Here is a 25,042-nt window from a genome sequence, read left to right on the forward strand (position 1 = left end):
AGAGAGACACTATCTGGCAGCAGAGGCAGCGGATGGGCGGCCGCTCTGGTGCCGCTGACCCGCCCTCCAGACCGGCCCCGCCCGCAGAGACACAGGACAGTGACGGAGCGCTAGGCTGGGGGCGGCCGGACAGCAAACCTGAGAACCCTCACAAATTAAGTGCAAACTTGAGGAAATAAATATCCATCTCCCGTCCTCCAAGAGCGCCTGGAGCGGCGTGGTGACACTCCAGGTTGAAAGCTGTCCCTGGGCGCCCCAAGCACAGGAAGGGTGGGAGCTGGGCACCAGGAGAGGTGGGCACTGCGGGGGCGTCTTCTGGGCCCACACACACAGCCTGGGTGGTGAAGCTGGCTCTTCCCCCGTAGGGGACCCACAAAGGGACCAGAGTCCTGACAGCAGGCAGGGCAGAGACTCACAGGCCGGCGGAGGGCGCGGGGCTCCTGGAAGCTCTCCCTTGCTGGCTTGAGCCCCCTCCAACTATCCAGAAGGCTGTGCCTGACTGAGTTAGAAGTGTGCAGAGGCCAAGTGGGGGTGCAGTGGCAGGAAGGAGGAAGAGCCCGAGTGTGGGTACCCAGCCACCCAGCCCTCATCCCCACCCTCCTGCTGAGGCCCTGAGTGACAGCGCAGGCCCCACGCCTCCCTAGGCCCCCCTGCTCTGCACTCCTGGGTGAGGAGGGGATGGGTGGTGAGCCAGGGCCTGGTCCAGGGCAGACAGCACGGTCGCTCACACAGAGGGGCTGACAAACAGACTGACAGGAGGACAGACAATGGACGACAGTCCCCTTTCCCTCCAGCGTGGCCAGCAACACACCGCTCAGCTCTGCGGCCCCTTGTCCCGCCGACAAGGAGGTCAATCGGGTCTCGGCTGGGCCCAGCCCGCTCGGCCTGCTCGGTGCCTGGGGGCCCCGGCGGGGGCTGCTCTGGGGCAGGCTGGCCAAAGGCCCACCGGTGCCCCGAGTGGAACTGCACACAGTGCATCTGCTGCTGCCCACCGGCCAGAAAGGCAGACGGGAGATGATTAGTTTTCACACCTCAGCACACAAAGAACACAGAAAAGGTTAAACACATCCTCAAGAAAATATTTTGACAAAATAAATATTTTAACCTATAATCAGGTATAATTAGTGCTTATAAGGAATCCCAGCGATGATTTAGTGTAATTAAGAACACACTGTATCGGTGATCCCTAACACTGGAGGGGAGGCTGGTGGCTCTGAGGGTCTCCTTCTCCCAGGCGGGAGGCTCTGGCCAGGGGTCCGAGGCAGGCAGCCTCATGGCCACGCGCCCCAGACAGAAGGGAAGGGTACCAGCACGAGGGCCCAGGGCACCTATGGCCTCAGGACAGGAAGGGCTGAAGCACCTGTCAAGGGCATCTCAGCCTCCAGGTTGGGGCTTAGCCCTTCAAGGGGCAGCAGGCCGGCTCCTCCCTCAGTGGACGCCAGGCTTAGCTCAGGGGTGCCGCGGCTCTGCAGGACAGACCACCTGAGGCCCAGCTGCCTCCCCACAGGCTGGCAAGGTACCCGCTCGCACAGACACGCCCTCCAGACTGTGCCAAAGGGCTGGGCACACAGGCCATCCCAGCCCCTTTCTCTGCAGCCGGCATCAGGCCAGCCGACTTCAGACGTCTTAGCATCCAAGCTGGCCTCAGGGCCCTGCCCTTGGGAAATGCTGAGGAGGGAGGTGCAGGCTGACCAGGAGCAGGGCTGGGGATGGTGCAGGCCTGGCAGGTGCTGCCGGGGGCAGGGCTGGGGTCAGGCCACCTGAGCGCCAAGAAGAAGCTTTCTGGGCGTCCTCTGAGGACTAGAGAGTGAGGGTCCCAGCCAGACCCCGAGCGTCCCCTCTGGAGGAGTCTGCAAGGTGCCAGGCTGAGTGTGGGTTCTGGCGTGGGCAGGGCTGCACCCTCCACCGCAACTGCCCTGTTGGTGCCGCACACAGCCCTTCAGCCTCATCCTAAATGCTTCCCTGGAGCCTGCGTGTCAGGCCCAGCCTTGTCTGCCAGGTTGGGTCGCCAGGTAAGCAAGGCTGACCACACCACAGGCCAGGAACAGCCAGAGTCGGCTAAATTTTGCCCCTATGCTCGGGCGGCATGTGCTGAATGCTGACCCGGGGCCAGGGGCCCCCAGGCTGGAGTAAAGCAGCTGAGGCAGCCACTGCCCTGCCGGGCAACAGCACAGGGCCGGGGGGGGGGGGGGCTGGACCAGTGCCTGCCCCCGCCAGAGAGGGAGACGGTGACACAGTGAGGACCCAGGATGTGAGGGGGTGGGGCGGAGGTGATCAGGCTGTCAGGACAGCCTGCAGGGGAGGCTAAGGCCCACATGCAGGAGAGTGCAGGGGCCTTCTTCGAGAGAGGCCGCTAGGTCACTGGGATCTCTGCCTGGTGCAAACCCCCTGCCGCTGTGCCTGGGAGGCGGTGGCACAGAGGCTGACACAGGCCAGGCTGAAGCACATTCACAAACACAAAGCTCCCAAGCAGGCCAGAGCCAGCCCTCCCAGTGCCTGCCCCCCCATGGACTGGCCGACCGCACGGGGCCTGCAGTGTGGTCACCCAGGCAGAGCTGACCAGCCAGGGGCCCGCCAGCCAGAGTGACGCGCTGCCCTCCCACTCTCCTCACACCAGGAGCTTGCGGGCCCGGGGGGACCCCTTGGTCCCAGGCTCGGCTCCTGAGCCGGCTTGGACGTGGGCCTGGGCAAGCAGCTCAATGAGAGACCCCTCCCGAGAGCGCCCCCCAGAGCCTTCTAAAGTGCAACACTCTCCAGGGAACAGCAGTCCAGAGAGGGAGACCCACCCTTTCTGGGACAGAGGTGGGGTGGTGCAGGGGAGCTTCTAGGGTGGGGGAGCCGGGGGGAACTGCTGAGCCAAGCAGGGGCCTAGGGGTGAGGGAAGGGGCTGGGGTCTGACCCCTTTCTCTGGGCAGGTGGCAGAGGAAGGGCTCAGGAACAGTCCCAAAGGGACTCCCTTGCTGCCAGCTCTTCCTGGAAGGAAACACAGAGGGTGCTCCTGGGTGGGAGAGGCAGAGGGCGAGAGCGAGGGGCTGTGGCTGCACTGACACGGTCCCATCGCCCACAGAGAAGGTGGCTAAAGCTGGCCCTGACTGGTGGGAGGCCTGGGAGCAAACACAGTGGCGTTTCCATGGAGACACCAGGACCAAGTCGGGGGCTGGGGATGGGGGGGTGGGGCTGGTGGGGACAGGGAGCCAGAGGTGACCTGCCACCTGGGGAGCCCGACCACAGGACAGCTCACAGGGCGAAGAGGGCATCCTCTGAGCGCTCTGGCTTCTTCCTGCCGGAGGGGTTTGAGGCTGGGGCCGGGGCCTCCGCTGGGGGAGAGGGGAGGTTGGGAACCATTTCGGCAGCTTTAGCCCTTTCTTCAAGGAATTTATCGAACTCTGCAATACAAAATAAGGCCGGGCTGGGATTGGTCGGGGCTCGGCCCCATCGAGGGTACAACAGTCACCTCCCACCTGCTCCCCACAGAGGACCCAACCGCCCCGCTCCCCAGCCCGCCACTGCCAGGGAAACACAGAGTGGGCCACAAGCTAGTGGGGTGGGGTGGGACGGGGCAGTTATGATTCCTGCCCCACCACTGACCTGAAGCTCTTCCATGGTCCAGACCAGCACTGGGAGAGCTGGAGGGGTTGTTCCCCCTTAAACTTGGCAGGAAACATGCACCCACCCCCCTCACCCACCAAGCAGGTCTCTGTGCCCACATAGGGTCTGACCAGGTGGCCTGGCAGAGTTGGGGGGGCAATGGGAGGACAGAGGGGTGAGAGGAGGTGGGGTGGGGGGCCGTCCCAGGGACATCCCTCCCAGACCCATCTGCTGCCTCCACTGCTGACTGCATGGCACGTGTCTTGCAGGTAGACTGGGCATTCGGGGGCAGGGACAGACTGGCCAGGGGTGTAGGTCTGGGGTCATGCAGACCTGGGAGGGCAATCTGTACCCACTGTTCACCAGCCCTGTGACACCTCCGCCCTCAGCACAAGGCCTGGGTGGGACGGAGCCGAGGAGCCCTAGAGGGGAGGCCCACCCAGGCCGGCAGGGGACAGCCTGGAGACAGAGCAGCAAAATGAGGGGATGTTGGGGAGGCGCCGCTGCCAGGCCTACCTTCGCTGGTGACGCCCTCCTCCAGGTCATCGCCCCTCTGTGGGAGGAGCAGAGAGAGGGCATTAAGGCCCGCCCGCCCTGCTGCCTTCCCCGACAGCCAGCGGCACCCCCAGGGCGCGAAGCTTCCTGCTTCCTGTCCCCAGGGTTCTGTGTGAGCAGGCACTGTTCGACTTACTGGAGAAACAGAAACTTTGATTTGAAAAAACAAAAACAACAACAACAAAAAAGCAGCATAGGTTCTAGGTTTTGGTCCTCCAGAAGGGCCAGAAAGAAAAATCCAAAATGAGGTGCAGGCTGGTTGTCCGGCTGTGCCCAGGGCCCACCAGGTGCCCCTCCACTCAGCGTCCCCTCTCAGCCAGCCGGCAGCTGCAGGGCGCTGGGAGGTCACTGTCCGCACCAGCAGCTGGGAACCGCGTGAGGCCTGGAAGGGCCAGAGCTGTGGAGCCCACAGCACAGGGCCTGGCCCTGGTGGTGCTCGGGCACAGGAAGGAGGCCGTTCGGCCAGGGCCTCCTAGGAGCTGCACCGGCCTCCTCCTTGGCCCCGATTCTGTCACCCGGGAGGCTCTGGAATCTCTTAACAATGAGAGTGGATCAGACTGGATTTTGTTTGGGGAACGTGGGGGCCACTGGGAACTCTGCGGAGACGGTGTTGGGTAAGTGGACACTGCTCTGGGTGAGGCAAGGAGGTCGGGCTTCCTTCCTGGCTCTGCCACTGACTCGCTGTGTGGCCAGCTGGGAGATCTCTGCCCTGGACCGTGGGTCCCCTCTGTGAGGTGAGGGCCTTGGCCTCCCAGCCATGCTTCTGGGAGAGGAGCAGTTCCTTTTCAGACATTCCCTTGGGAAAGACACAATGGGGCACCTCTTCCCCCCGGCCGGGCACCGCGTGGCTGCTCACAGGGCAGTGTCTTCGGAAAGCCCGGCCTTCTGGGGAGCTAGCCTGGAGCAGCAGGAGGCCCTGACCGAGGTCTGCTGTCCTGGTGTGAGGTGAGGCTGTCAGCAGCCACGGCCAGCCAGGCCGACCCTGTGGTTAAGAGCTGCTCTGCTCTGGGGACAGGGACTCCAGGTCTCAGGGGGTCTGACCAGCCATGGCCTTGGACAGGCACTTCCCCTCCCAGAGCCATTTCCTCTCCAGCCCCGCCAACAGCCCAGTGGCCCCTGCACAGAGTGCTTTGTGGGGCACGGAGCGGGACCGGCCACTGCAGCCCTCCTCTCTCAGGACCCGCTGCCATTTGCAGATGCATGAGGTCCTAACCTTCCTGCCCATCTGTGGGGATAAAGACCATGGTCTCTGGGGCCATTAAATCCAAGGTATCAGGAGATGCTGGGGAGGGGGTGACAGTGAATTTAAACACACGTTCGCTCATCTCTGTGTGTATTTCACAATGAAAAGGAAAAAAAGGCTCTGTGTATGTTTCACAATCGAAAGAAAAACATCCCCAAAAACCCAAAATAAAACCAAAAAAAAAAAAAAAATCCACACACACACAAAACCAAAACCAAAACCAAAACCAAAATACAAAAAACTCAAAAATCAAAAAACAAAAAAACCCAAGCACACACCCCCGAGACTGTCGAGTAACGGGAGAAGTGCGCCGTGCAGGCAGCAGGACCGAGGCCCGAAGCCCAGCTCTGGGTCCCACCAGCCTCGTGGCGGGCAGCTCGGCGATGCCTGAGCAGGTGCTGACCACCTTGGAGGGCACCTGCCCGGCCCCCCTCCTCCGCCACCCGGGGAGTGGCCCCCGTGCCGACCCCTGAGGCCTGTCCTCAGAGGCGCCTCAGCCTCGCCACTCCCCACGCGAGATAGAAAAGTCGAGTCTCACCAGGTCCGTCCTGAGCCACACCTCAATGTCGTCCATGACAGAGGGCTGCGCCACGGGGACCTGCGCAGGCGGCAAGCGGCGGGCAGGCAGCCACAGCGGGCGGGGGAGACAGAACACCGACACGTCAGTCGTCAAGCAGCCCAGACGGAACCACAGGTACACAGAGCAGAGCAGGCGGGCAGAGCGGGCTGGGCGCACAGGCACGTGTGGGAGGGCAGGGCGGAGCGTGCTGGCTGCTAGAAGCAGGGCTGGCGGGGCGCTGGGGAGGGAGGCGCAGTACGCATTCTTCAAGTGGACAACTTTTTGACTCAGCCCGGGGCCACAGAGCAGCCTTCAGTCCAGGAACACGCTGCGCCTGCTGGCTGGCCCCGACGGGAGGGGTCTGCCCAGGGAGGGGTGGTGCCCAGGGGCCTGGGGCACTTCTGAGTGGGGAGAGCACCCAGGCCCGGTATGGCCTGGCCAACAGAGGCAGGCACCTTCTGCTACCAACAGACACACGGTGATATCAAGGCCTCTGGTGGCCAAAGGGACCGCAGGGCCTGGTGATCTCTGTGTCTCTCTAGTGGAACCATCAGGAAGCCGCCCTGAGTTCGGCAGCCTCCTCTCGCCCCAGCTTCCAACGCGCCAGCATCAAAGACCAGAAGTTCAACAGAAAGCCGGGGGAGCGGTTGGCGGGGTAACCGGCTTCTGAGCAAAGGAGGACGCCCTCGTGGTGGCTGGGCCCTGTCCACGCCTGGGCCACCCGCCCAGGGCCTGAGAACGCATCTGGCTAGAACAGTTCGGCTGCTGTCAGATGTAACGAGATAATAATGTGATAAGAATTAAAATAACCTTCAACCCCCTCAAAGCCCCATAAACGAAATGCTGGCTCCCAGCCTAGAGAAACGGGCTGACCATGCTTCGGCCAAGTGACCTGTGTCCTCACCTAGGCTGGGTCTGGGTAGTACCTCTGGGGGCTCACTCACAAGCCCACTCTTTCTAGAAAAATTGCCAGCATGTGTCTATAGCTGGCTCACCCAACACCACAATCTAGGGGAGGAATCAAGTTAAAATACACAGTGAGAAGACTGCCCTCGTGTTCGCCAAGTCTAGCAAGTAACAGGACCTCAGCCAGGAGAGCAGAGAGCTGGGGGCACAGCCCCGCCTGACGCAGCCTCCCTGGAGCAGGAACCTGACCCGAGGGTCTGGGCCAGCTGGGCGGGAGTCTACTAGCCAGGCCGCAGACCCCTCCTCTGCCCAGCGTGAGCACTCCACAGAGGTTCAAGCCAACCTCGATCAGATCAGGAAGAATCTACACTGCCTTTTTATTTCTTTGACCAACTGGGGACTTTACAATGTTGAAATGAAAACACATCAAGGAGTTCAAACCACCCTAAAACGACCCCTGGGCACAAGGGAAGTCAGTCCTCCCTCTGGAGGGCACACACGCCGCTGGGCAGCCCGACCCCATCAAACAGGAAGCAGCAGGCTCGCCGGGCACGATCTGCCAGGTTTAGGCTTGCTGGCAGGGCTTCTGCCCGACACGCTCCTGTGACAGGAAATGCCAACTTTCGTTATCTTGATGCTTCTAAGCCAGGGCGCTGGCCTCTGGGAGGGTGCCTGCCACGTCACCAAGTTCTCTGAACCAAGCGTGGAAAGTCAGTGCATCTCCGCAGAAGAACCGTGCCGACACCAGCTGCCAGAGCAGAGACCCCACGGCCATGGGCCTCAGCCCGCCTGGGAGGAACCCCCCCAGGGGTCCACGGCTACAAAGCTTTTGACAAAAGACACTAGGGCTCATGGGCCTTAAGCCTTCGGGTTCTACTCAGCACTCTTTGTTACTGTTCATATTAGGTCCCAGGGAGCTGCCCTGGCTTCCTCCTCCGGGTGAATCTTGAGAGCCAGCTTGCTCATAAATAAACACTGACATTCGAGAAGCTCCTCACCCCTCAGAGCACCCCCCAAGCTGGATGGCGGGAGCCCTCTGGTTCCCTCTCCTCTGCTTCTCCCAGAGAGCCGTGTGTCTGTGTGAGAGCGCGGCCCAGGGTCATGCTCAGGAACGCCGGGTGTGGGGCGGAGAGGGGGGCCTCAATCTCCTCTCCTGGGACACAGGGTGGTGGCACCCACTACTCATGACCCCGAATCCCTGCATTCCAGGGAAACCAGGGGTGTCAGAGCTACTGGAACTGACCCTGGACAGACTGCCAGAGGGCCTGACCTCAGGCGTGGATCACGTGGAGCTGGGCTGCGGGCAGCAGGAAGGCGCATGAGACACAGGGATGGGCTGGCCACAGTGACTGCCCTTAACCCCGGGGCTCCCAAGCCGCCTGCCTGATAATCAAAGCGGGACACCATACTAGGGCAAAGTTCCCACCACGGGGGCATCAGACGCACACCAGACACACACGCTGCCCGGGAAACAGGAGCCACGGAAACCGTGAGGGAGGAGGAAGCACCCAGGCCAGCTGACGGGAGGGGAGGGAGATGCCTGAATGAACAAGCCTCTCCCTGGAGGAGACGGCGCTGGACATTGTCACTCTGTCACTGCCCCCAGTCCTGGACATGTCCCCAGGCTCCGGAGAGGCCTCAGTGTTCTCAGCCGTCAGAGGAGGGCCGGCCCAGCTGACCCCTGAGAGGCCAGGTGAGCCCTGGTGTGAGCATCAACTTGGGCAAGGGGTCTGATGGAGAGCTTGAGTTGGAGCAAGGAGACGGAAAGGGGAAAAGATGCGAAGAGAGAAAAATGAAGGCAGCTGGTGTGGGGACGCCTGATGATGAAGACCCGTGCCTAGACTACCTCCCCTGAGCACAGGCTGGCGGGGCTGGCTGAGTGGGGGCCGTGGCCAGGAGCACGCAGGGGAAGCCAGCTGTGGCCGTGGCCGTGGCCATGGCCGGGCTGTCCACTGACCTGCACGGGCTGCAGGCGGGCAGCTCTACTTAGGGGGCAGTAGGGCCGCCTGCCCAAAGGGGAACGTGCTGCCACGGGGCCAGCCACAGCCGGTGCCCTCTGCAGCCTCAGGCTTGCTGTGTCTGGGGGTCTTCCAGGCCTGAGTAGGGGGCGCCCACCCCACCCCAAACCCGGGCACCGGTGGAAGCAGACTTTCACTAACCCACTTCTGTCCTGTTGGAATTAATGCTCGTTCATAGCAGGTTGTTTTCCCAGCTGCACCCTGCACGTGGGAGACAGCCTTCTCTGCCTGCCAGACAGGAGAGGCAAGCACAGCCAGGCGGCCCAGGCAGGCTGCTGGAGCAGTGCTCAGGGCCTCCTCCGCAGGAAAGGGGCCCAGGGCCGGACTCACCCCCCCCCCACTCCGCTTCTCCCACAAGGACACCTAGCTGTCTGTTTCCGGCGTGGCAGGAGCAAGTGCTGAGCTTGGGGTCCCGAGCCCCCCCTACAATGCTCCACCCTCCCCAACATGAGGGAGAATCTAAAAGCCCTGTGTTCTCACGCAACAGTCCAAAAAGTTTCCAAGTAAAGAATCTGTACATGGGAGACTTGGGGAGACAGGGTTTCTAGTTATGGGAAGTAAGGCAAAGCAATTAATATACACTGTTTAAAAGGGAGAAACGCTGCAGTCAGACAGGAGACACCAGGTTAGCTGTTAGTCGGCTTGATCCTGAAGCCGGGGACTGGAGCTCCGGGCGGGGCAGGGCGGGGGCGGGTGCCACCCCGCTGCCGAGCCCCACGCAGGGCGGTCGGTGGGCAGTATCCTGTTTTGCAGGATTAAGAGGCACAAGGACACATGGCTAGACCCTCCCAATTTGGACAGTGCAGGGGACACGGTCTCCAGGACTCCTGCTCTAAGGCCACCCACACACGTGGGCCAGAGCCCCCGTCTGTCCCTGAAGAAACAAACGCAGGGCCGGGCCAGCCTCGCCTCTGAACGGCCTTGGGGTCTGGGACAGCAAGTGCCAGGCTGCCTGCTGCCAGGGGGTGGGGGAGACGCCTCCCGCTACCGGGTGTGGCTGTGCGAGGTCACCAGTTCCAAGCTGGGCAGACACCTGGGCCCGTGGTTCTGGCGGCCCTGCGGCCCACATCCTTGAGCGCCGGCCACACCTAGTTTAGGCAGGTGACTCCTGTGCGGCCTGCAATCCTGTAACACCCTCCCCCTGGCCACAGCCCACGTGGTCCCTGGGGGTCAGTCGTGCTTCCTCCTCGTGTGTGCAGTGTCTCCCCCCATCCACCCAGAGGCCTACTCTGCACTGGTTTTATCTTTCCTTCTCTGCATCCTCGCCGCTCCAGCCCCGCCAGGCACACAGCCCTCTGGTCTCTAGGTCAGAGGCACTCAGCGAGGCTGTGGCTTCATCAGAGGGGAAATCCTCACTCCAGCGCAGGCAGCCTGGGACGAGTGACCCTCCCGGACACAGACTCAGGGCCACCTGATCACGAGGCAGGACAGACCCTCCCAGGGCTCTGAGCCGCGAAGGCTGTATGAGGCAACCGCGTTTATGATATCCAGCGCCCCTGGCTGGGTCATCTTCTTTTTCTGTTCCTATTGTGTTTGTGTGTTTCTTTAAGAGGTTTCAGATCCTTCTGGGGGACACAGTGGGTACAAATAATTACGTTATAAAACCCCATCAGCCTAGGACTGCCAAGGTCACAGGCTGGAGAGGACTTCTCCTCCCAAGCCAAAGCCACAATAACTTGTGCTCATCCTGGAAAAGTGAATACTTCCCAGAGCTCCAGAGACAGTAAAAGGGGGAGGGCCCTCCCCTCACTCCTGCAGCTGCCGGAACCTCGGCAGAAAGCTGGGGGTGGGAGGGTTCTGGAGCTGGAGTCCGTGGCTGAAGGAGACGGACAGGAGGGAGCGGCCTTGTACTGTCTGACTCGTGAGGGCTGAGTAGGCGACAGGGATGCACTGGGTGGACAGGGCCGGCGCAGCCAGCAACCTCTCACCATTCCGCGGGCCCGGAGCCAGCTGTCTAAGGGCTCCAGGTCAGAGTCCCCGTCTTCACCTTTCTTCTGGGCCGAGGGCAGAAAAGTCCCAGAAAGAAAAGTCAGGCCAGACCCGCGTGAAAGAAGGTCCGAGCACATGGTGGGGACAGGAGGGCCTCCGTCAGAGCCCGTCCCTTGTCACGTGAGAAGCCGCAACCCAGTGCCCCCCGCGCCGTCCCCTACCCCCACCCGGACAAAAGAAGAGCTCAGTGACCAGGAGTCCCAGAAGGGTGACACGCACTCACGCCAACATTTCCGCACTCTGGGACATCTCAGCCGGGTCCCAGGAGGCTGGTCCCAGGAGGCCGGCCCCGGCTGCTACTCAGGATCGGGGCTCTCGGGGTCACCAGAGGGTCGACTTCAGAGAACCAGCTTTTACAAAATCACGTCTACTTTCTTCTAACTTATTTCTGCCTTTTTCCCCTCTTCTTCCTCCTTCTCAGTTACCTGTGTGTTCTTTTTCCAAACTTTGAACTTCAGTGCTGGATTTGGGGATACTGCCCTTTTTTAAATGATGTGGGTATTTAAAGGTAAGACTATGGATCTGACGGTCCTGTGGAGATGTGGTTACACAACTTTTTCCCCTTTACTGTGTTCTTAGTCTCTCCCTTGGTCCAGTTTTCATTTCCAGGTCAGCGTGGTTCAGGATATGGAACATGATAACCTGAAGTCCAGGCCTGAGGACGCAGGTGAGTCAGTGGACATGCACACAGACACACGGACACACACACACACACACACACACACACACACACACACAGCCCACACTCACCCCCGCTCCCCAGATCACCCCCTTGAGCAGCCTGCCTCCTGTCAGGTGGAGACGCTGAAGACAGGCAGGTGGGCCAGGCCAGGCGCCCAGGGGTGAAGGCGGAAGTGGCCGCATTCCTGAGCCTGGAGCCCAGGCCTGTACGCAGGCAGCAGAGGTGCAGCAGAACACAGTGGGAGTGGCGGGAGGAGACCCTGCAGGCAGTGGGGGGGAGGGGCCGGCCTGGCACCCTCTCAGTTGGAGGGAGCGCGTCCCCAGTAATGGGGTCACATTACTGGACCAGACCAGGACCCCGGCCACCACGCAGGTTTGGGGGGCCGGGTCTCGGGAGTCGTGCGGAGGGCTGGCTCTTCCGTGCCCCCTGGTGGCCAGTGCAGACAAAGGGCCGCTTGGCCCTCACGCAGCCAGCTGAGCCACCAGGGCCCTGGGGACCAGGAGTCCCTCCCACAGGGCGAGGTTTCTCACAGGGACCAGACCGCAGCCCTGCTGCCCGCCCGGGCCAATTGGACAGGGGCCGGGAGGCCAAGGCCTGGCCTTCAGGACACCGACCCCTCTGGTGGACAGATGATCACTGCCCCTTTCTGTCTTGGGGAGGGGTGCAGGGGAGCTGGCAGCTGTTACAGGGCCAACATACATTCACTCACTCGCTGCCACACACGTTTCTCAGGCAAAGAGGGAACCATCTCAGGAGAAGCATTAAGGCACAAACCCTCTTCCTTCGGTGAGATGCAACCTCACAGATCCGTGACTGCGTTTTGGCTCCAACAAGCACCATCCACCACCTCCAAGCACCTCCACCTTCAGCGCGGCTCTTTCCAGACATGGAGCTTCCCAGAGCGCCCTCCCCACCACCACCTGTCCCTTCCACCCTCTGGCCCTGCTCCCCAAACCCGCCCAGACCATCAGCTACTTCTAATAGGGCCCTGCCTCGCCAGGCCCATGACAGAAGACTGGCAGGGGCCGGCAGGGACCACGCAGGATCCCGTCTGCGTCAGGGCCGTCCCTGCCAGGCACGGCCCACCCAGGGCGCCGCAGCCTTTGGGGAGAGGCCCTGCGCCCTGGGAACTCGGAGCCACCACAGGAGGAAGGGCAGGGACTCCCGGTCGCACCTCCTGGGGAAGCAGCCCTGCCTGCGGCCGCTCACCCAGTACCCCTAGCCTGACAGCCTCTGGGCCCAATTCCTCCTGGGTGTCATGGGAAAGCGGACACGGGCGTGTGGGGGTTGGCAAGGGCTGGATGAGCTAACACAGCTGTCATCCTGGTCTGCCCTCCCTGCACTCCAGCTTCTGCCTGACTATCCAGCCAGCTTCCCCCCACCCTGCAGGACTCCAGGCAGAAAAACAGATTAAAGACCTACCACTTCGGAGCTCTGTTTCCGACTGTCTAGTGCAGAGGCAAGTCCTCCGACAGCCTGGGGGTCCTCGTAGGTGGCCCTGGAGATGAAGCAGCACCGGCAGGAAGGTCACAGGGGACGGGCAGTGACTTGCAGTCACTTCCCGTCTACAGCCCCTTCCTCCTTCCTCACAAGCACTCAGCACAATGCTGCCCATGGCCTCAGTGTTTCAGCCGTAGCTGAAGCCAGAGGCCAGGGTTTGAGCACAGGTTCAGCCAGCCCTCCCTCCAGGGTCGGGACTCTGCACCTCACTGTCCCTCTTCTAAGTAACAGCACGGGCATCTCTACGGTGCAACGGCAGGATGGCAGAAGTGCCCTGACACTGCTTAGCGGGAGGGGCTAGACAGAGGAAAGGCGGTTTTAATCCTTGTTTTAAAAGCACAGCCTGAGCAACATCTGACAAGGAAGCTGGTCTCAGGGTCTGGGGTCGGGTCTGTTGTCTTCCGCTCCCCAACTTCCTCCGCTGGATCACTCTGAAAGCAGCTTTTGCTGAAGGGCGCATGAGGCCCTGGGTCTCTGGTCCACCGCTGAGTCCTGAGCACGGGGCTCAGAGACCTCCATGTGTCAAGACATTGGGTCCCTGGGGAGGTGGGGAACAGTGTCCCTCACCTGCCTTTAGGCTGGACAGAAAGCTCAAAGCAGGTTCCAGAGAGCTGCAGGGGCTGTGGATTCTGGATTCGACTCCCCCACGTCCACATGGCTCACGGTGCTCAGAGCTGCTGTCGGGGAAGCCCTGCCTGCACCCCCGGGGGCCCTGGCTCCCGGCAGACGAGGTCACGAGGCAGCAGAGAGAACAGCAGAGCCCCCTCCACTCCTGTGACTGGCGGGGGAGCCGCGACACATGCCCCACAGTGGAGTGCTGGCCCCCATTCCACGTCGCGCCTACCGACAAGTCCCAACAGCCAGAGTTTAGAGTTCTCAGAGGTCCTGGACCCGGCAAACAAAAGGCCTCTCGTGCTAGTGTGGGGCCAGACGGGGGTCAATCCCCCCCAGGGTCTCCCGAGAGCCTTCGACAGGGTCCCCACATACGTCTTGCGTTGCTCAGCCAAGGAGCTCCCTCTCGTCTGGGCAAACATGTCAAAGCTGTCCCGGGGGTCGCACTGCTGCAGGGAACTGAGGGTGCCGCTGACGCTCTCTGTCCCCAGGTCTGTGACAAGAGAACGGGGGTGGGGTGGGGTGGCAGGAACGAATGTGGATCTGATGTGGTGAAGGGCCACCCAGGCGGGGTGAAATTCTGGGGGGAGGGGGCAGAAGAGAGAGGGGAGAGCCATGGACCCCCAAGCCGCTCAGGAACCAGCGGGGGTAAGAAGGCAGGCCCACAGGCTCCGGCCTCCCCAGGGCACTCCGGGTGGCTGGTCACAGCTGAGGACGTGGTCGTTTATTTGTCAAGTATTCCACAGGCGCCTGTGCATTCAGAGCCTAACCCTGCCTGGACCAGAGTGAATCTGATGTGGCTCTCGGCCTCCAGGGTACCCAGGGTCAGGGAACAGACGGAGACAAGAACTTAGCTGGAGGCACTGGAGAGGCTGGAAGCTGCCACAGCACCAGGGGCCTGGGCTGCATGCGGGTGAGGGGTAAGGGGTGCAGGGCCGGGGAGCCCAGGGTGTGGTGTGATTGGGGCTCACAGAGAGCCACAGAGGATGAGGCCTCAAACACCAGGTAAAGGAGCTGATGGAAAAACACTCGACTTTTTAAAGAGAGGAGGCAGCAGAATTCAATGTGAATTTTAAGAATTAAACCTGGTGGCCACGTGCTGGGTGGGCTGAGAGCAGGGAAATCTGTGGCTACAGACATGAGATACCGAGAAGCCAGAATTACAGTAACTGACAGGGCGCTAAATAAAAGCTCAATTCAACTGAAATGAAATGAAAGTAGAAATACAGATAATAAGAAAAAAAAAAAACAGACAAGCAGGGTAGAGGACAGATTTTGAGAGGGTCATGCTCATTAATTATTTCAAAACCGCAGCTTTATTTTTATAGATTGGCACCATCCCGTGAGTGTAAGACCTCAAGTCGCGCCCACACTTTGAAGGCAATGACCTGTGGAAAAGCAGCATCTCCGTTTCAGGCTCCAGAGGATGCAGCACTTTTGCTGATGCTGCTTCGAGGACGGCAAACCCCTTCCTGCTTCTGCGCACAGCTGACACCACCAGGCAGCCAGAGCATGTTGCCCAAGCCCTGATGTGGCCTCGGCACCCTTCCTGGACCCGCGTGTCTAGCACCCAATGAACTGAAACCTACTTGCCACCCTTGGCCTGACTGACACTGAGGAGGAAATCACTTCAACCACAGGGAATATTCCAGATACAACACGGCCGCCACCTTTCTTTAAGAAGCAAGCAGCTTCCCGTTCCTTGGGCCCGCCCCCACCCCGGCTTTCCAACACAGGTTTAAACTTTAAGTTTGGGGGAAGAAGTTTTGAAGCGAAGCTGGGCCTGGAAACAGGCTTCCCCACGGACCCCCCACAGGGCTCTCTCAGGCCTTGCACAGAGAGAAGGGCTGGAGACACTCACCCAAGCCCGCCAGCTGGGAGGAGAGGGAAGACGGGGGCGCCGTGCTCCCTACGGCGGGGCTCACCACGGCTGGAGACCCCGGCCCCAGGTCTATGAGGTTGTCCTCTGCCACTTCACTCAGCGCCTGTCAGGGCAGGCGGGCCTGGCATGAGCAAGCCCAGCCCACAGGCCACCCCCGCACCCTAGCGAGGTGAGGCTGCCTCAGTCACCAGGACAGGGAGGTCCCGGGAGCTGTCACCCTCCCGCCAGGGACGTGCCGCCAGCGCCTCGTGGGACCCCATCACCAGAGCCTGCTCTTCCATCGCCCAAATACTTTCACCCGTGCTAGAGAAACCGGAGGTGAGGCCAAACCAAGGCGGGTGTCCTGGCCCCAGAGGCGAGAGTCCTGAAGGAATACTCACCCCATTGCTGGCATTCTGTGCGGATCGGCCCGACCTGTACCGCTCGAACCTGACGGAGAAGGGAGGGCAGAGTGAGGGGGGACGGAAGCCCAGGACACGGCACCGTGATGCTCCCTGGCCCCAGGAGCTTCTGGAGACCGAGGGCAGGAGGCCAGCAGAGACCCAGCTCCAGGAAAGGAGACCAACCAGGCCCACCTCCTTCGCTGTGCCTGCCACCCCATGGGGATCCCTGGAGCAGGTGTCAGCTGGCACATCCAGGCGGCCAGCAGAAGCTCCCCCCGCCACCCCTCGCAGCCCGGGCCGTGTGCTCCTCTGACCTGGAGGGGAGGCTGGGGTCCCTCTGAGGGTGAGGCAGGCACTGCAGCCCCTGGGGTTCTCCAGCTGGGGTTCTGCTGAGACCCCTGCTCAACATCAGTCTGCACCCTCGCTGGGGTCAGTGCCTGCTGAGGGGGACCCCAGGGGGGGACACCTGGGTGATGCCTGCGGGGCTGTGCTTTGTCCTCAGTGTCTAAAGGAGCAAGTGCCCAAAGGGCCCCTGAGACTTTCCAAGGCTGGAGCACCTCCCCAGCCCTCTGTGACGGACAAGCGGTCTCAACAGAGGCCCCCTGGCCCCGGCTCTGCTTGAACTGTGACACTGGGGCCGAAAATGCCCGCGCCAGAAGGGCCTCGTGGCTCTAGCAGGTGAAAGGCAGCCCATTCAGGGCGGAGGAACTGGACCGCCCCGCAAGACCACAGGTGCTGGTGTCTGCTCCTGTTCCCCCACGGGCTGGGACGGCTAAATCCTTACACCGAGGTCTCTTCATCCATCAGACAGACACCGGCCACCCACCCCAACCGCCGCAGTCGAAGCTGAGAAAAGCCCAGAGTTGTGGCAGCCTTGGCCAAGTCACCCTCCAAGGCCCCAGAGGTGAGCATCTGGAATGCCAGGACAGCAGCCACCAGCCGGCAGCCCTGAGAGGGGGTGCCCGGACCTGGCCCACGGGAGGAGAAGGCTGGCCTGGTGGGGCGCTTTCAGGGGCGGCCGCCCATCAGAGCGACCGGTGGAACCTGCCTGGTGTCAACCCGCCCCCGGGAACACTGCCCGGGCCACATGGGGAAGGGAAAGGTACATATATGTTTGCTGCCTCGAACCCAAAAAGGCTTTGGCTGCAGGAGAGCGAGAGTGACTGTGTTCCCGCAGCAGCACCCTGACATCTGGCCTGCACCCCGCCTGCCTCTGAACATCCAGAGAAGGGAGAGATTGCTCTTTCCAAAAGCGGGTAAGAGCAAATCTTCTTCCCTCGGTGGAGACTTTCCCTGTCAGTCCTTTTCCCGCGCAGAGGCCCGTCAGAGGCGCAGGCGCAGGAGCTGCAGCCGGTGCCCGGTCCTCCCTCCCGGGGGGACGGCCTGCAGCTCACGGAGCAAGGTCTGACCCGCGACCCCGTCTCCTGGGCTACTCCCCCACCCCCGCCCCCGGCCTCCCCGCCGCCCCGCCCCTGCCGCCCGAGCACCGCCCCCACCCCGTCGCCCCACCCCCGCCCCGCCCACCTCTCGTAGCGGAGGAAGACGTTGTTGAGGTCGTCGTTGACGTGCAGCAGCTCCTCCGTGACCTCCTCGTTGCACACGCGGGAGATGAGCTCCACGATGCGCTGCTGCATGGCGCGGCAGGTCCTGTGCAGCTCCTAGGGGACAAGCGCCTGCTACCCCCACGCTTCCGCCTGCCTCCGCGTGCTCTCCAAAGACGTGTGCTCACTCGGAGAAGCCACCAAAGGGGTCGTCCACAAAGCCAGGTGTGCGAGAGGCAGGTGGAAGCCCCCTCCCCGCCTCCCCCGGCCGAGGCTTGGCTTCCTCCGGAGACAGACGCCGCGGGCGCAGAGCATGTCTGTTCAAACCGTCTTCAAAGCCTGAGGACGTGAACCTGCACCTGCTTTTCCTCCTCCACAAAAGCCCCCAGGCCTTCCTGGCACTTGGGACAGGCTGGCCTCATCCTCTGCGAACCATAGCGCATCTCAGGTGTTTTCTGGGGTTGCCAACGAACACACCGACTCCCCAGCCGCCCCAGACCGCCCAGGGCGCCTACGCCTCCAGAAAGGGAAGACCGGTCCAGCCCACCCCAAACAGCAGAAGCCCCACGCCCCGAGCCAGAGGAGAACCAGGCCGACCCTCCGCAGGCTGCACACACCTGAAGCTCCCACCTGAAGCAGGAGAGGGAAGGGCTGGGCCTGGCCTCCCTGTGGGCACGGGCCCTGTGGCAGGCAGCAGGCAACTGTGACTGATCATTAGCTGTTTGGGCCTCTCTCCCAGAGCGGGATGAGGGGCCAGGGCTGGGAAGAGGTGACGCTCTGCCCGGGCTCCCCAGCAGCCAGGGTGGGTCTGCTTCCGTGTGTGCTGAACACCGTGTGTAAACACCACAGCTTCTCTTGTGGAGGAAGGGCTCCGTGACTTTCCCGAATGTTTGGGAAGCGCTAGGTGATTTCGGAAGCCTTGCCCGGAGGCGGGATGACACCCGAGGGCCCAGCACGTGGCCTCCTGCCTGTGGCCTTCGGCTGGGGTGCTGGGCAGGACCGCCTGGACCAGCACCCAGGGGCCCCCCCAGGAGCTTTGCCGAAACACAGGCCTGGGGGGTCTCATCATGAATCAGGGGTCTCTACAGAAAGTTTTACCTTCTCCTTGCTTCAACCTTTCAAGTTACTGTCTTTCAAAAATATTAAACAGGAAGGAAAAAAAGAGACGGAATAGAGAGGAGGACCAGAGTGTGAAGATTCCTGCCGACCCCGCCACCCACCGGCTGACCACATGGCCTCCACACGGCCGGCTCAGCGGGGAGACCCTCCCCTGCCTCCCGCCACCTCTGCACACCCAGCTGGGCTTCTTCTCCTGGTCCCGAGACACTGGGAGCCATAGCCGGCCCAGCTCCCCCTCCACCTGGCAACAGCTGGGGCAGGAACTTCCCAGACACAGAAGGTCTCAGCCTGGCCTCCCTGCGTCTGGTTCTCAACGAAGGGGAGACCAGCTGGTCACCGCTCTGTGCACAAGCCCTCCATTCCTCAGAGCATCTTACAGAATAGCCTCTTTTCTAGTCTAATAAATCCCAGTGCTTTTATCTTTTCTCCAAGGGACGTTCTCATCCCCACCTTGCAAAACCATCTTCTCATCTTCCTAACAGTTCTCCTCTGAACCCTCTCCAGGTTCTAAGGGGAGGAGTGAGGTCCTGAGGACCTGTCTTCTACAGCTGCAAAGGGGAGGGAGCAAGAGAACGTCTTTGCTGAAGAGAAAGGGGACGAACGGGCTAAACACGCAGGATAAATGAGATTTCTCTAGAGAGAATGGTGCCATCATTCTGGTTTTTGTTGAAGTGAGACGCAAGAGGCAAGAGGGGACCACCTGCCACCCGAGAGACAACATGGGCCAGGGCTTCTTCCAGGGCACGAGGGGTGGCCAGGAATGGATGCCCATGTTGGGCATGGCTGGCTCAGGTAGTGAGTAAAGACACAGCTGGAGAGGAATCTGGGAGCAGCCGAGGGCACCGACAGTGGCACCGCGATCTTTACAGATGCCGAAAGCTGGACTCCCAGGCGCAGCTAAGGGCGAGAACTCCAGCCCCCAGGGAGGCAGTCTCAAATTTCAGGCAGGACCCAGTGCCCACACCCACGACGAGGAAGACGAGGCTGAACAGCTGGCGAGGGAGGTGGACGGTCTTCAGTGGATGGAAGTTCTCGGTTTCCCAGCGCTGCCTCCTGCTGAGAACCCCCTGGCTGACCCGTGGGGACGATGCCAACAGCCAGGCTAGCACCATGTAGAGACTGGGCCGTGGGAGGGGCTGGTGGCCACTGGCTAGTATTAAGGACCCACCACATGACAGAGTAATTTGTTTTCTGCTGCAGGTCAAGCAGACAGACCAGGGCAGAGTCCCAGGAGGCAGACTTCAGCTCCGTGTGTGGAAGGGGAGCAGCTTGTGGTCACAGTGGCTTCGACAGCTGCGCCCACACTGTAGCTCATTCATCAGACGATGCCCAGTCCTTCCACGGTGAGAGATCACCCCAGGCTCCGAGGTGAGGTGACCTGCCTAATGTAAGGACATGAACCCAGGGGCGCCTAAGCTGTGGCTCTTCCTGCCTGCTTGTGCTGCTTCCCAAAGTCTATTCCGTGTGGAGACAGACATGCTTCCAGGGAATGACAGGATGTTAAGAAGAGGCAGGCAGTTGGGGAGGCAGCACAAGGAGGAGCTGGACCAGCTGCCGGGCGGGTCCCCCCAGCTCAGAGGGAAGCCTCCACCTTCCCAGGGACGTCCCACCACACTGTCCCGGGGGACTCAGTGCCCCCTCGCCCACCCTGCCCAGTGTTCCTGCCGCTCTGCAGACTGCAGGCCAGGCCACCCCTGGAAGCACTGTGCAGTGGCAGGAAGCCGCGGCAACGGGCATCCTTGCCGACACCTCCAATCTCCCCTCCACACTTCTTCTGCCTCTTGCCCAGCAATTTACACTCAAGTTGGGAGCCGCTTCTGACGGTGTGACCACTTGGGATGGTGACAAATGCATTTGCTTCCACAGCCCCGGCCAGCACTGCGAGCCTGGCCAGCTTCTACCCCAAGCGATCTGGCCGCTCTCCAGCTCGACAGAGGGGTCCTCAGGGCACAGTCGGACCCTGTCCCTTTCCAAGCAGATCGTGGCATTTTTCCCAAGCGGAAGCTTGCTGTTCGGTGCTGCCCCGAGTGACCCCTGGGAAACCCCACCTGGCCAGCTGCCGACTGTGGAGGGAAGGAGGCCGATGTCGAGAATGATGGAGGAGCGAGGCCAGCGGCCTGAAGAGCCGTGTCTGTTCACATCGAGCTGCCCACCCCTGAGCCTCCCAGGCCGGAAGGACAGCCTCCCACTGGCGCCCAGCACTGCCCTCCCTCTGACTTATACGACAGCATGAGGGTGGATCGGCTTGGAGTCGGAACAAAACAGAGGGAAGGGAAATGTCATGGGAAGCAACCTATTTTTGAAAACTGTGAGCTGAGACCAGGGGATCAGGTTCCGTTTGTCTTGGCTGACGGGCTTGTGTACACACACACGCACACATGTGCATGCACACGTACACAGGGGTGCCTGCTGTCTGGGTGGCTTGGGCCGTCTGCCGCACACTGGCTTTGTTCTGCTCCCCCTGCGGCCAGGAGCTCAGCTCCGTCCACTGCAAACCCCTGTCAGCAGGAGCTCTGATGCTGACACAGCACAGAGCTGCCTCCAGAGGCCCGCTGGGTTTCTGGACTCTCTGGGGACGCATCTCAGATTCCTGTGCCTCGAGGGATGCCTGGAAGAGCCCCTGCGGGCCAGGGATGGAGGCTGATGCGGTAGCGATGGATGATGTCTTGCCGGGTGCCCCAGAGTGTGGCACCTGCACACGGGACTTGCCCCAGCCTGGCTGTGGCTGGGAGGCCCTCCTCGTGGTGGGAGATGGGCTGCCTGCTGTGAACATCTCTGGACCAGGGACCACGGCCCACACATCCCTGGGCTCTCTCTGTGTGTGGGGTGGGGGTGGGGGTGGGGGTAGGGGGTGCCCAGGGCAGGCCTCCGCCCACCCTCATCCCCTGAGGTGCAGACAAGCAGCAGGGACCCGCCCAGCCCCTGGGAGGGGGCGGGGCAAGCCTGAAGCAGAGTGCAGTGTGGCCCTCAGGGGACAGAGCCAGGCAGCCCTGCCATGCCCACCTGCCCCACCTCCTGCTGGAGACAGCCCCAGGCCTCCCAGAACCCTCTCCCCCTCCAGAAGGTCACTGCTTCTGAGGGCAGTGCCACTGCCACTTCCCACAGACGCCGGAGTGTCTGAGCCAGGGTTGGGGATAGTTCTGGGTCTGGCGGACCCAGAAGCGGGGCCTGGGGCAGGATCCCCGCAGGCCAGCCTTGCTCCTGGGCCCTTTTGTGCCAGGTTTCTGGGTCTGCAGGGCGTCCCGTTAGCTACGGAGCCTCAGGAACCACGATGTGGGCAATCATCCTGGGAACCCGCAGCGCCAGGAAAAGGAAAGGGTCCCCTGCTTTACCCCACGCTCAGGGAAGGCTGAAGGTCCCTCACACATTTGTGACGTAACGTTGGGTGAACAGAGATGTGCAAAATCGAGCACGGGATATCATCTCACCCACATTTGAAATAAACATGGGAAAGCATCGTAAAGAAAAGATGTGCTTATCTGTGGACCCTGGGACTAAAGAAGATTATTATTTTCTTCTTTGACTTCCTTTTTCTTTCAAAAGGCATGTATTCTGCAACTGGCACTTTCTAATCAGCACAAAGTGTTTTGTTTTGTTTTGTTTTGTTTAGAACAGAGGTACTGGGGATTGAACCCAGGACCTCACGCATGCTAAGCATATTCTCTACCACTGAGCTACTCCTACGCCCCCAAAAACTGTGTTCAAGGACAATAAAGAAGAGAGCCTGGGACTGGACTCTGAGGGCCCCCAGGGCTGTGGGGCCGAGTGTGGGTCACATGGGCTCAACCCCTCTCGAGGACAGCACCCCAACCCCACCCCACCTCCCACCTCCCTGCGTGCCCCTGGCCCGGAGCTTCCACGAGACGAGGCCCCTCACCTGCAGCAGCTCCAGATCGGACGAGTCCTCCTGCCCAGGGACCATTTCTGTCAACATCTCAGACATGACTTTTGTGTTTCCTCGAACAACATCCAGTTCGCTGCGCAGCCTGGCGATCTGTTGGGGCCAGGGAGGAAGGCCGGGGGAGGCCAGTGAGCCTGCGCCTGGCGGGACACGGCCTCACTCCGCCTGCCCGTGAGGGTGAGGGCAGCTGGCAAAGACCTGACTGGGGGACCAGGCTGCCACTGCGGCTGCTGCCGGGGACGTGGGGGAGAGGGGCTCTCCCACTGTGGGGCCTGCAGCAGGAAGTGGACCTCTCAGGCCCTGTCTCTGTGCGTTCACATGGTGGACGGTGTGGCCCCCAAGGTCCCTGTGGGGCGGGACCCTCGTCCAGGAACCTTGTGGTTGCAGACTCCAGCCGGGAGTCTAGGATCTCTGATGGCTGGCCAGCATGAACCACTTACTTCTGGCAGAAGACACCCCACCGGCTCCCTACCAAGGGATCCATGCCCCGACCTGCTCTCAGGAGACTGAGGCTCGGTGTCTATGTCCCCTGGGAGGAGCAGAGCTGGTGTCTAGCTCAGGCCTGACTCCCCAGCCCACCTCCTGCCCAACCATGGCCCTCCTTGGAGCTGGCAGCAGGGAAACGTGCACGTGCTCTGTTAACCAGCACAATCGCTTGACCCCTCTGTGTTTTATTTTTTTCATTTTCTTAATGGTGGTACCAGGACTGACCCACTGACCCCCGTGGCAGAGTGGTCTGCCCCTCAGCTGCCCCCAGACCTCTCTGTTCAAATGCGGTTCCATAAGAATTACTTGTCACAAATGTTAAATAAGAATTAAAAAAATATAAACTTTGGGGTTTTTTTTTCTAAGTCTGACCAATTCTCAAGTTTTTACTAATGGAAATTCTCTAGATTCATCTAAAGACAATTATTCAGACTCATCTAAAAAAAATCCAGTTTGAGGCTGAGGCAGCCCTGCCCCCGAGGACACAGCTCAGGGCTGGGGCTGGGGCGGGACCGGCCCCCCGAGGACACAGCTCAGGGAGGTGGGCAGCGTCTGGGGTGAAGCAGGACTACCCTTCCTGAAGGCTCCGTGCCGGCCTCTGCCTCCACAGCCCAGGCTGACCTCGCACAGGAAGATGTAGACGTCTCTGCGGGACACCCGGGGCGCTCATGACTCAGCTCCATCTCTGGGCTCTGGGGCTCATCCTCCACCTGCCCTGCCCCAGACCTACCTCCAGACCTGCCCTTGCCCCAGCCTCCAAGCCATCCACCTGCCGCTCCCAGAGCACACGCCCCACCCCTCCTTGCCCCGGGCCATGCCCCGCCCCCTGCAAGGCACCTCAGCAGTGCCGCCCCCCAGGCTGCCCCCACTCTGGGCTCATGCAGCACTCGGGCCCTGCTCCCACCTCGGAGTGACCACGCTGTCACTCGACGGCAAGCCACCAGGAGAGAGGCCAGGCCCTGACACCCATGTCACTGACACCTAGCACAGTGCCCTGTGTCCTCGGAGTAGAAGGCGCACAGTCGGCCTGCTCACCTGTGACCCAGAAGTGTGTACGTACCTGCTCTGAATTGGCTGTGATGGGGCCAGTCACACTCAGAGCCGGGGCCTGAGGCGCAGAGTAGGAGCCGGCACTCGTCTTCGGCTGCGACTGGGACCTGGGCATGGTGGCAGCTGGGTCCACCTCCGGGACGCTCTGTGCGGCAACAGCAAAGCCTTCTGTTCACCGGGCCTCCCACCCACCGCTGGCCTGACACCTACCCGGCACTCCCCTCCCGGGGCTGCACGTCCCACCCGGCCATCTGCAGAGCCCAGGTCACAGTCCCACTGCTAGGACCACCTCAGAATCCGAGTGGAGGGGCTGCTATGAAGTTTTGCTAGTCAGGAATCCTTACTTGGTGACAAAAGATGACTTTTTGGCCTTTACAAGGAGACTAGTACAAACAGTAATTACACAACTTACCGAATGCTGTTCGTACACAGAGCACTGCTCTGTGTCAGCCGGTGCTCTGGAGGGCTCACCCCAAAACAAGACTTGGGAAGTGCAATTCCCTGCATGGCTCTGTCCTTCCCGCCCTCCCCACTTCAGAGATGGCAAACGGCCAGCCCATGGCGGGCGAGCGGGGCGGGTGCTTCCCAGACCCCAAGCTGCCGGCCTCCCCACGAGAGGATGGACAGCCCTGCCTGTGCACCATTCACTTTGAAGCAGGGCTGCAGCGATGTGAGCGAGGCTGTGGGAGGCCTGAGCGGGCTCTCCCCAGGCTTTGAATCCCGAGGCTGATGGGATTCAAGGGTGTCTGGATTGGTGCTGACCCTCTCAGCTCAAATGGAAGTTTGCGTCCATTTGAGCTGCACGGTGAAACGCCTGGAAGGTGCCCCTTGCCCTGTGGCCGGGGATGCTGTGAGGGCACCCGCACACCAGACCCGGCTCTGAAGGGCAGTGTGGAGGCCCTCCCAGGATGGCTCTGCCAAGCAGACATTTCCCTGAGAGTAACTGCACCGACTCGTCTTTATCTTCTTCCAGAGTCGGGGAGCAACGGTGGGGGGGGCACTCCCGCCACGTAACCGCCTGCCAGCTG

The 25,042-nt window shown here is 61.4% G+C and overlaps 1 protein-coding gene and 1 long non-coding RNA gene across 7 annotated transcripts in view; one reads left to right on the plus strand and one right to left on the minus strand.

Moving 5' to 3' along the window:
* Positions 1–1,604: 1,604 nt before the first annotated feature.
* Positions 1,605–25,042, minus strand: part of TOM1L2 (target of myb1 like 2 membrane trafficking protein) — a 69,984-nt gene continuing 46,546 nt past the window's right edge. The window contains exons 6-16 of one of the 5 annotated variants that reach the window (XM_074341973.1): positions 24,025–24,159; positions 22,455–22,571; positions 17,442–17,575; positions 15,915–15,963; positions 15,514–15,637; positions 14,028–14,145; positions 12,966–13,038; positions 10,798–10,887; positions 5,925–5,984; positions 4,105–4,141; positions 1,605–3,386 (exon numbers count right to left, since the gene is read on the minus strand). In XM_074341973.1, the coding sequence (XP_074198074.1) occupies positions 3,238–3,386; positions 4,105–4,141; positions 5,925–5,984; positions 10,798–10,887; positions 12,966–13,038; positions 14,028–14,145; positions 15,514–15,637; positions 15,915–15,963; positions 17,442–17,575; positions 22,455–22,571; positions 24,025–24,159 (1,086 nt within the window). In that variant the 3' untranslated portion in view covers positions 1,605–3,237. Of the gene's footprint in view, positions 3,387–4,104; positions 4,142–5,924; positions 5,985–10,797; positions 10,888–12,962; positions 13,039–14,027; positions 14,146–15,513; positions 15,638–15,914; positions 15,964–17,441; positions 17,576–22,454; positions 22,572–24,024; positions 24,160–25,042 lie in introns of all 5 variants that reach the window. The other 4 variants (XM_074341970.1, XM_074341969.1, XM_074341971.1 and 1 more) reach the window with 4 other exon arrangements.
* Positions 16,918–20,580, plus strand: LOC123613080 (uncharacterized). Of its 2 annotated transcripts, none has more exons than XR_012499331.1 (3): positions 16,918–17,173; positions 19,778–19,945; positions 20,444–20,580. It is a non-coding gene; the product is annotated as an uncharacterized LOC123613080 (long non-coding RNA). The 2 variants fall into 2 exon arrangements; XR_006720418.2 differs by lacking the exon at positions 16,918–17,173 and adding an exon at positions 19,489–19,689.

Source organism: Camelus bactrianus, chromosome 16 (assembly GCF_048773025.1).
Source record: "Camelus bactrianus isolate YW-2024 breed Bactrian camel chromosome 16, ASM4877302v1, whole genome shotgun sequence".
Classification (NCBI taxonomy): domain Eukaryota; kingdom Metazoa; phylum Chordata; class Mammalia; order Artiodactyla; family Camelidae; genus Camelus; species Camelus bactrianus.